The sequence below is a fragment of the Monomorium pharaonis genome, chromosome 6 (genome assembly GCF_013373865.1).
Source record: "Monomorium pharaonis isolate MP-MQ-018 chromosome 6, ASM1337386v2, whole genome shotgun sequence".
Taxonomy (NCBI): Eukaryota; Metazoa; Arthropoda; class Insecta; order Hymenoptera; family Formicidae; genus Monomorium; species Monomorium pharaonis.
In genome coordinates, this window is record NC_050472.1 from 26,580,384 (window position 1) to 26,591,797 (window position 11,414).

Genomic DNA, 11,414 nt, shown 5'->3' on the forward strand with positions numbered 1-11,414 from the left:
CCTTATCGGGAGACAAAGCGTTCTCAAGAAAATAACGCTCGCGCAAGCAAGCGAGCGAGCGAGCAAGCGAGGGAGGGAGAATGTGCTCCTTCTTTCGGACAAGAGAGAAGGAGATGAGCAAGCCGGTGAATATCTCTTAGCGGATTCCGCGGGCCGCGCTGGAGCCGAACGAACAGCCCAAGTATCGTTCCGAAGGTTGTCTGCCGGCGAGTCTCGCGGCCTCGTCACTGCTAAAAAAGCCCAAGGAAAGACGGCGGGCGGCGAAGGGAAAAAAAAAGAAGGAACGATGGGAGGACGGGAGAAAAGAATTGCGAACCGCGTACAAAACGGCCTTCGGACTTTATCGCCGCCCGAGGAAAAGAGAGGAGCACGTGCATTGTCAATTATCCGCCGCATCCGTTTTTAAAATGCATTGTAAATAACTAGCTACACTAATTTGTAAAATCGTGGAAAACGAAACAATTATAAAATCGACGTGGAGTTGTAAACCGCGCTCAGTTGCAGACTACATTGAATTTCAAAGTAAAAATACATCCAAATTGTAGCGACGCTAAAATAAAAATGTAAACTGATATTTCAACAAATAATTGTGTACATAAAACAGGTATAATTATGAGTGATCATTTCAAGTATAAAATAATAAACCCCCAAGGTTGCCGGATAAACTTTCCCGGGTCTCTTTCTCTCAGATTTCTTCGTAGCACTCGCCTTATACACTCGCGAAAACGACAGCTAATTATGATCGCGCGCGCATATCTCCGTAAATTAGCTTTCATAATAGTTATTGAAAAAATACTATTAGAAAAAAATGACACATCTCGTCAATTATGCAACGGAAGAATTTTTAATAGGGAAAATTTTAATAGATAGTCGACACGTATAAACGCCGAAATTACGTTACGCTGATGGAAAATATTAAAATTCAAGTTTAACTATGACTAATTAAAGGCGTCGCGATACTGCTTGACTTGATTTAATTTGCTCTCTGAATCGATGCACTCATACTTATTAACGAGGGAAAAATCTGACGTTACCAATTTTATTCATGCACGATACGATACACGATTAATCAAGACTGATAATTATTCATAGGAAATATAATCGCGTATTCCTAATGCTTGTCTCGCGATAATATCTCGAAAAATAATGCAGTCCGCGCGACTCGCGTCATTACCTGCCGACTCTCGCGCAAAGGTAAACAGAGACATGCGGTTCTGTATGCACAACAATATGTCAAATGTATCATATATTATTTAAAAAAGGAGCGATATGTCAAATTAATATCACTACGAAATACATACATGTACATCGAATATATTTTACCGTTTGCAAATCAATTGTTAATAAACGGTGTATCATTTTATATTGAGTGCATTACTTCGCGCTCTCGGGTGCCAAATATAATAGATAAGACGAAAAATTTTAACTGTGAATTATATACATATTAACGCTCAAGAAGTACAGAGAGATTCGAGAACATTAATGAATCGCTTGAATATTACAAAATAATAATTCATAATTCTCAATTCCCACTTTGAAATGATATTGACCGCGCAAAATATCCGTTTCGTCAAATCCCCGTCGCTTCCTTACTTAAGAGTTGTAAAATATGAAAGTCAGTTCATTGCGCGAATTAATAATTGTTAAGTATTGGTAAGGAATGATCGTGTTTCCTTCTAATATTCGACGTGCTCGCGTCTCGAGAGAGAATAACGTAACACACGGAGTCGTGTCATTGCCTACCGACTCCGAGTCTCGCTGCGCCAATGTTAACAAGACTGTATATACAACAACGCGTCGTATGCAACCGGAACTAGAGTCGTGTGCCAGTCAAACATCGCCGCCGATATATTTAACGCAATATAATAATATTATATGTGAATGCGCGCCAAATATCCTGGTTCCTCATATTTCTAATTAATTTTGATACGATTTTCGATAAAATTTCTAATTAATTAATTACGATAGACTATTATTATAAACTATTATATCATTATAAACTATATTAAATTTAATGCTTTTTAGGAGAAATATTTTAATAAAAAAAATCTTATACTAATTAATTCAATATTATTACTTTTTTTTTTTTTTGAGAAAATAAAATGCCGTAATTTCAAGAAATCATAAATTTTCAAACATAAAGAAAATAAACTTAAATTATTTCAGAGAAAATGTAGCGACTTATTTTGTCTTGAATTATTAAAATCGTACAATTCCGCTTCTCTGTGAACGTAAACATATTTAGTTGTAAAATAATAATAAATTCATCATTCCCATTTTCCGGTTATAAAACAAAAATTAATTACATTTTTCAGATTCAGATTAAACATTAAATTTAATTATAATAATTGTTTTCAAGTAGAGAAATTAATAAATTCTTTAAGTTTTTATTAAAAAGGAAATTTAAAAAACTACAACTGTTCGTATTACGTAAACGTATAACGTAAAATATTTTTAATGTTATCAGTTGATTGCTATAGCGCGCCCACATTTATAAAAGTTAAAGAAAAAATCAGCTCTGATAAAAGTCAATATCATATTAAAATTAATAATAAGTCGATAATGCATATAAACATAGACTTAACGTACAAACGACATCATCGATCAGTTTAAATCATTTATAACTGGCATTTTCATTTAAATTACATTTTCTTCGATTCTAATTGCGAGAATACGCGGTTAAAGTATGATGTATGTATCGTTACTGTGAACGATCGGCACATTTGAACGTTGCAAATAACGGATAATATCGTATTGATTGCGCACAGACATAAAAAAGTCTCTCGTCTTGATTTGTTCTAATAGAGCCGCTCTACTAACGAGGTCTCGATCCTCAATCAAAGATGGTCCCGTCTCTATGAACACAAAATGGCCACATCGTGGCCGACGTCACGCACCGCTACGCGTGTGCTCACACCCACTTCCTTTTTACGCCACTCCCTGACCCGGGCCCGCGTCAGGCCTCGAGGAACGGATAATCTATGACCGGGATCGCCGGAAAAATCGAGGAACCAATCGGCGATAGGGTGCGAAAAAATCTGAGGGAGTAAGCGTGATCGCGTCAGCTGAACAGTCGACCAATCATGTGTTCAATGCCTGACGAACAAGGGACCCGATTAAAATTATAATCACCGTCGCTAAATCGGATGGAGAACCATCAAATACTTAATCTCAGTTACATCGAAAGCCGATATAATTATTTACAGCACAATGTTAAAAATACCATTGTCGCTTTGTCGAACGTTGTATTCCCTCTCGCATTATTCAGCAATTATCGATTATCTCTAGATATTGTTTAGCGTCGCTAAAAATTTATTTGGCCAACAAAAACAAGATTATTTGCGAATATACGAATTATTTCAATGCACAAACACGTGCAATGCTTTCAATTCTCGTTACAAATAAGCAAATTGAAGGCTTCTCTCTTCCATATTCGCCTCGCCTTCGACGATAAGATCGTAATATTTCGAAGCAGATAATAAAGAAAGCAGAATAAAGAATGCACACAGAACCGATTGCAATGGAATTTTCGTATTTCTATCGAGGCGCAACACAGAAAACCGACGGCTCCAGCAGATGTTACTGCATGGAACCTCTTAGGAACCAGGAAGTATGGAATTGGGAATAGTAGCGAGTTGCACGGCGTGCAGCGAACAGCGCGCGCATACAGCCTCGCGAGAGAGATGAATCTGGTCATGGCGGATCATAAAGTCCCTCGGGGATTCGCCCACGCCACGTCCACTCTCTCGCCCGAGTCGGAGAGAATAAGCTGGAGAAACAAGAAGAGAGCGAGAGCGAAATAGAGAGAAAAAAGAAAGAGAAGAGAGAAAGAGAGAGAGAGAGAGAGAAAAGAGAGTGAGAAAGATAAAAGAGAGAGAGAGAGAGAGAGAGAAAGAGCGACCGTGGCGAACAAGATGGAAGAGAAAGAGCGTCAGAGAAGTCGAGGCACTCGCGGCGCAAAAAGCGAGGATGCAAGCAAAAAAGGAAGAGCGCGACGAAGAAACCGGTTTTTTCCAGTTGGGCCAGGTCGGGGCGTCGAACCTAGGGACCGCAGCCTCCCTCCGAGAATAACTTACATGCAACAGCGGCGGCGGCGGCGGTGGCGGTGGCGGCGGTACGGCCAGCGACGCCGCGCCGTCCTCGTCGCCGACTTCTCAACGCGCTCGCGACTGCCCCAGGTTTGGGATAAAAAAGGAGAGATAGAAGGCATAAGTATGCCGGCGGTCGGCCACCCACTCTCGAGTTTATCTCGCGGGACAAGAGTGGAGTCGAGCCAAGCGACAAGAAACACGCGCGAGAACACGCGCGTATACGCGAACGATGAAACGGAGTCGGATGGAAAACCGGAAGGAGGAAACTGAAATGAATGCGACAGGGGCGATTATCGTCCGATTGGTATGCCCTCTCTTTTCCCACAGACTTCGCGGCATACCGTCTCGCTTATTTGCGAGCGGGAAGAGTCGGCAGAAAATCAGGATTGCACTCGCATCTGGCATGTCGTTAAAAATGTCGAGGAAAGGAAGAAGTAGTACGAAGAGGCTTTAGATGAGCACGTATGCACTTATAAAGAAGCTACATCTCTTTTTCTTTCTTTCTCGTTCTTTCGACGCAAAGATAAAAAATCTATAAAAGCAAAGATACATTTGCATTTAAGATGCGAAAAGCGAAGAATCATGGCGATAAAATGGAGATGGAAGAAATAGAAAACGTGTGAGAAAAAGACGATGTTTAAAAAATTCCGAGGTCATTGCCGTCAGAACTCGTTTTAGCCTTATCCCGCTGCGTTGCCTCAACGCGTTCGCGATTGTCCCAGGTCCGGAATAAAAAGAGAGACGATCGACAGAGAAAGATCCAGGGCCGCGGTATCTGGGAGGGAGAGAGGGAAGAGGCGTGAAAGTATGGGGAAAAGAAGAAGTCGCGAAGTCAGGAGAAGCGAGAACAGGAAGGAAGAGAGGTACGGGGGACCCCGAAACTCTTTGGGGTCATTGCCGTCCGGTCTCGTTTTAGCCCGTTCCTGCCCGTTCACAACCTTCTCCTTCTTTCGCGCCTTTTTATTTTTCTTCCTACTGCGTACTGCCGTTTTAAGCACTCTTTCGAGCAAGGTACGATCGCCGCCATGTTTTTCCTCGAGCGCGTGTACACCTACCGCCTTGTATGCGTGCAAGCAACCTTCGCGTGTCGGATAGAAAAAGAGGAAAAGAAAGAAGAGAGACGGATAAAAGGGGGGACGTAAAAAAAAGACACGAGGCTAATACGATTGGTGCGAATTGGTGACAAGCCAGAGAATGAAGAAGGAAAAAAAAACAATCATTCTATCTGGCATTGAGGACGTCGAATTTCATTTATGATTTCATTTTAATCCTGATTTTAATATGATCATTGGTAGCACATCAAATTCGGCGAGATAAATCGCGCAATAGAGCCCTATTTAACGTTAACGCACGCGAAGCAGAGAAAAGAAAAAAAATGCAAAGGAATGCAGATGCGAGCCGAAGATGTGCTAGCAGCGATCATGGCAGTTAAAACTGATGTATGGTACAAGCTAGTCATTCCATGCTTCGCATTCCCGTTCATGGGTGAGGTCGCACGGGGTCGATCGGAGGTCCAAGGTCGATGAAAGTGCTCGCTTTGTTTTCGCACCGCAACGTCTGGCATCGGCCTTTAGGTATCGTACATACGCATACGCGACTACGAGGTCGATGCCGACAGCATTAGTCGATGAAATCCCTAATCGCGATTAAGGATTAATCCGCTCCGATCGTTCTCGCAGACCCCACGCTTCCACATATTTGTCTGTCTAGGCTTCGCTTCAAGTTCCCCAATCACTATATTCCTTCCCCTTTCCTCCTACATTCTTCCCCCTACACCCGAACCGAGTGCTCTGATCTGGCAATTAAAGATAACATTTTTAATCGGTCAAGACTCTTCCTACATCTCTATTTTTGCATTCGCGAATTTCCGAAATTATAAAATTTAAATTAGCACAAACGTGTTTAAGAAGAACGTGAATATGAGCACAGTATCCACAAACAACGATACGTTGGAAATTACGAATGTAATTCCAATAATATCGGATTTTTACGCCTTTCTCCTATCCTCTGTAAATGTTCCAAGAGCTAGTTGTAATTTTTGCAAATATTCTTGCCGACGATTCACACTTGCCGCAATCTAACCATTTGCCGAACGTAAAATATAATTCTTTTAAAGCATTATCAGAAATTCATTCACTTTATTAATTGCAACGCATCATAAGATATTTCAGGAGCAAAGTAAAAATATTTTTAAAAAGTAAACACGTTTTCCGTTTGATATGCAGTGAATAAATTGCGGCAGCAAATGGATCACTGAAAGAAGATCGATGAGAGAAAATTTCGTCTTTTTTTGTTTCGATTTTTTTTTTTAAATCGCACTTGACCGACTGGAAACCCAGCCAGGGCGCGATACCACAAAGTTCCTACCAGACACACTCGACATGAATTCCCTGTGCAAAAGAGTAGTCTGTGGTGGCGGCGGTTTATTGGTGCCTTAACTCTCACTGGTCAATCGTTCTGTTCTGTGCCCTGCCTGTCCTGCGCTTCTGGTTCGCAACTCTGTGGTGGTATTCTCTGGGTCGGCTCTCTACTACCGGTGCGCCGCGTGTGCCTGCTTGCGGTACTTCCTCTTCCGGGCCCCCAAAAAAGGAGTTGCAACAGCGTGTTGTGTTCCAGCAACACGCCGCCCTGATCGGCGGCCCGAACGCAACCAGCTGTCCAGTATGCCACAAGCTCTTCCTCGGCGGCGAGGCGTTGATGGAGCACATGAAGCACACCCACAAGGACCCGAACGCCTCCGGAGTTGCCAGTAAGTATTGAGAAATCGCGTAACAACCGCCCTCTCGGCCGATCGTCTATGTCTCTCTCCTTTCCCCACGCGTTGCTTACTATTTTCTCTCCATTTCGCGCACCTACTAATTTTCCGTTAACCATAATCGATCGATTAACTGGAATTCAGCCGTCGGAAGTCTCATAAGCGGAGTGCATCGTTGCATGAAGCGAGCTTGAGAACGAAACCTTGACCGTGTCGTGTTCCATACTGACTAATCAACGAACTTAACACCAAATCTTGCTCGCGCTCGCGCCCGGTAACTTTCCGGGCGAGAGACTTGGCACTGTACGCTCTAACCGCATTTAATTCTTAGCCGGAATCCTTAACCGGGATCGCGGGGAGCCCCTTAAGGGCTTCCGAGAAAGAGAAAGTGAGAGACCGACATAGACACGAGAGCGGCGACGTTAATCGTGAGTAAGACTAAGAGGGAGGTAGAGCAACCGCTCGTCGAGACACGAAGGGTGGTTCTCGTTCTTTAGTCTTTAAGTACGTTTCGCATCCATCCCAAAAACTTGCTTTGGCGCGGGCGATACTACGCACACATTGTCCTTGTTCACTTCTTCGTACTATTTTCGCCTGGGCGGGAAAGGCGTGTAGCATTTGGTACACTCGTCGACTAATACTTGGGTATACTACTCGCTAATACATGTACACGGTGCTTCGAGGGTGTCTCGTTCAACCTCTATGCGTGCCTTGACACATGCGTGCGCGATACGTGTGCAGACTCGCGGACGTACAGAGAGAACAAAAGTCAACCTACTCTGCTTCTTCGTTCAACTTTAAAACGAGGAATCGGCGTTTTATTCTCTTGATTGTGAGTGTCGGCACGGTGGTCTGTCACAATGATCGACATGGTCGGCATTTGAAATGTGAACGCTAACGGATCACGTGTGTTGCGAATACACGTCGAGCAATGTTATCGTTATTCAAAGCGCATGGACATAGAGATAAAGCTAAAAAGTCGACAAAGATTGACAAGAAGAAGAATGATATTTTTTCTATTGTGAGAAATAGCGGCACATTTTTCGAAGAATTTTAAGTTTTTTTTTTTCTCTGTACGTTCGCGTACGTGCAACGGGCGCGAGTACGTCTGTGTGCATCCTGGCTTTTTGGGCCAGCGACCTTGCTCGTGAAAGGGAGTTAGCAGCGCGGTGGCGACGGCGCCGGCCAACGGAGTACTCTGCGTGCCCGAGGTCAGTGCTCTCTTCTGGTCCTTGGCTATCCGCGTCCGTAAGGTCTCCCTTCGCCTTCGAGGTCGACCGGAATCTGTGCGTACGTACGCGCGCGCGTGCACGCGAGTGCGTGAGAAATAAGGTGGGGGAGGAAAAAAAAGAGAGAAAGAGAGAGAGAGAGAGTGAGAGAGAGAGAGAGAGAGAGAGAGAGAGAAAACATGAGGATGGTGGAGGAGTTTGGTGAGGAGGAGGCGGCTTTCGTTCCTTGGGACGCTTTATCCTGCTTGGCATTGACCTTGAAATTGTGTCGCCCTATTGTTCCCTCCGCTGACTGCACAACCTCCGTTGCCGGGGTTTACCTAGCGAAGCGACGGACCGCCAACCACCCATGCCCAGTGTGCGGGAAGCACTACGTCAACGAGGGTAGCCTTAGGAAGCATCTGGCCTGCCATCCTGAGACCAGTCAACTTAGCACGAGCCTCAGGATGTGGCCGTGCTCGGTGTGCCAAGCCGTCTTCACTCACGAGAGCGGTAAGTATTTAGCCCACGTAATCGCGAATCGGCGGGCCGATCGGAGCCCGACGACGGTAGCTCGGACTTCCAAGTTGAAAGTAAACACAGTTCAGTTTCATTCTGTGCTGTAAACTTATGATTTTCATTCTGTGGAGTATAACGTACACGTTTACACCAAATGCCACTTATCGTTCGTATATACGCGCGACCAATACAATCGTCTTTCTATACTATGACCACGTTCGTTTTCCTCTGGTGTGTCAGGTCTCCTGAGCCACATGGAACATATGAGGATGGACCCGAAGCATCAATTCGCGGCGCAGTACGTGCTGAGTCGCGCGGCCGCCGAGAGGCGGGAGAGGGAGATTCTCGCGAGTTCGAGTTTAGGTATAAACAAGCGTTCTTTCTCTAATGTTAACGTTAAGAAATCGAGGGCGTCGAATAATCCGTCGCATCATTAAAAAAGCAAAAATACGACATTGCACGACGCCGATGGCCGAACGATGCTCTAATATAACATCTTTACGCTGTACAGGAGCGGGTTTGGGCGTGTTGGGGGGAAGTCAGTCGGGAGGCCCGCAAAATTTGCAACAACCACCAATGTGCCCGTCGCCGTCGGCCCATTCCGACAGCAGTAGCGGCAACGGAAGACTGTCCTCGGCCGGTAGTGAACCTGGTACGCTACGATACTTGTTCTACGTCTACTACTTACAAACGAACGCCCACCAAGTATCTAGATATAATAGATATATAATGTTGTGTCGCATTTGCTCGAGCACACAGTTTGTAACCTCGCCGTTATTCCTCTTTTTTTTCCCTGATTTCGTTAATGACATAACTCTGTTGTGAAGTATCATTAGTGAATTTATTGTAGTACACGTAAGCTAAATATATATATATGAATATATATGCTTGAGTCGAAATAAAATATTTACGAATTTCTGGTCTGAGTAATAATTCTCTCATGTGAACGGCGCTCACTACGGTCTGCTATTACGGCGGCTCCCACTTCGGGAATGTTGCCTTTTTAACGCTCTAGCGTGCCAATTTGTATATTGTATATATACCAACGCGGAATGATGACATGCTACCTAGTTAGGCTAGTAAAATGTGCGTGAAAACCTTGCCCGTCCATCACCCTGTACATACTGACGAGAGCAGATTTTTGCGCAGGCACCGGTCTACTGAACAACAACAACAATAATAACAATAACAATATGGCGTCGCCGGGACCGAGCGGCAACAAACTTAGCGAGATACTGCGAACGGGAAGTCAACCGGGTTCGGCGCAGCAATATCACGACGAGATGCAATCGCAGCAACAACGTATGGCTGTCATGGCTGCGGTGTCAGCGGGTAAGAAAGAAAACAAATAAGTGACGTAATAAAATCATGTTTAGCAAGAACTAGTCGTGCCGATCTAGCGAACCGATCAAGCGTGCGACGCGCGAATCTTCGTGCGACTCTGCGTTATCACTTATCAACGTGAAATTGCAGAGGGGAAAGCCGATAGCTCCGTTCTAATTATTACCGATAAAACTTGATTTACAATGTTGTTTCTCCGCACGAACTATGTTGCGTTCCCGTGTTACCCGCTTTTCTCGCGTCTTCGCTCGGGAACCCGAGCGATTGCGAGTACGTTCGACACGGCTGCATTCGTTGCCGGGAAAGGGAAACGACGTTTCTGAACGTTGCAGAAATGCGATGGACAATTATCGATACCTCGTGTGATATGCCCGTGAGTTAATTTAACGAAATTTATCGCTCACGCAGTTTCTTTCGCGAAACGCTGAGAGTCGTAATTCGCCGAGAAACTCAGGCGAAGAAACAGCAATAGGAAAAACAAATATCAGAATTCCTTACCGCCGTCGTATTCTCCCCTTTCTCTCCTCCTCCCTCTCTTCCCACGATCAAAGTTAGCACGGGACACATTTGCAAACGATCCTCCTTGACACGTGTTTCGCAGATCGCAGTAATTCACTCGACGATAATCCAAGATTCTGAAACAAATTGTACGAAATGTTATGAAAGGTTTAAAGTTTAAAGTTATAAAAAAAGACGAATGTTTATATATTTTTCATTTAGAAAAAATTCGAAAAGCGCAGGGTTATTTTTAGAAACTTTAAATTACTTTCGAAGCGAAATGTAAAAGCGATATTTCTGTTAGGATTGCAAAATTCCGTGTCGCCTAATCTCTCGCCGGTTGACATGGCGTCGTTGGCGGCGGCTATGAGAATGGGCAATAACGGTGACATGAGCGGCAGTACTCAAGGATCGACGGGACCCCAGCAGCAGGGAGTGCAAGCGAGCGGACCGGAGCAGGCGCTAAGGATGCACCAGGCGGAAGCTCTGCTCCGTTCCCAGGCCGAAGCTGCTCTGAGACTGGCGGTAAGAAAGAAACTCTAACTTCTTATACAGAATTTATTGGTCACACGAAGTCATATATACAGAAAACATATATTTTGCAATCTACAACTATTTTGAGTATTCAGAAAGTATGTTATAACACTGACTAACGCATAAGTTATATTTTCTTACTCGACGAAGAGACGATTCGAAATAAAAATGAAAACTGAACGTTTCGCAATTCCTTTCCGCCTCTCAACCTTTTCTCAATCTTTGTACACAGGTATCTCAAGCGGCGGCAGCCGCGGCAAGTTCCGCGGTGGGCGGCGACGTGAGGCATCATTTGGGACAGCATAACGGAGGCAGCACCTCCGGCATGCCGGGACACCATACGAATCAACAAATGTCCCAACAAGATACTTTGACGCCGGATCTCGGTAAGTAATATCAAAGAAATCGTTTGCGACAACACGCTATTGCCGCATCCGCAGTATCCATGTCGGTACTCGAGACTTTTTT

The 11,414-nt window shown here is 44.3% G+C and overlaps 1 protein-coding gene across 18 annotated transcripts in view; it reads left to right on the forward strand.

Annotated features, from left to right (window-relative positions):
* Positions 1 to 11,414, forward strand: part of LOC105831787 (zinc finger protein 853) — an 86,653-nt gene that overhangs the window by 58,098 nt on the left and 17,141 nt on the right. For 7 of the 18 annotated variants that reach the window (XM_036288657.1, XM_036288669.1, XM_036288655.1 and 4 more), the window contains 7 exons: positions 6,681 to 6,840; positions 8,355 to 8,567; positions 8,814 to 8,936; positions 9,085 to 9,225; positions 9,711 to 9,905; positions 10,717 to 10,937; positions 11,179 to 11,332. In XM_036288657.1, coding sequence (XP_036144550.1) covers positions 6,681 to 6,840; positions 8,355 to 8,567; positions 8,814 to 8,936; positions 9,085 to 9,225; positions 9,711 to 9,905; positions 10,717 to 10,937; positions 11,179 to 11,332 — 1,207 coding nt within the window. The remainder of the gene's footprint in view (positions 1 to 6,680; positions 6,841 to 8,354; positions 8,568 to 8,813; positions 8,937 to 9,084; positions 9,226 to 9,710; positions 9,906 to 10,716; positions 10,938 to 11,178; positions 11,333 to 11,414) is intronic. The other 11 variants (XM_036288660.1, XM_036288661.1, XM_036288670.1 and 8 more) reach the window with 7 other exon arrangements.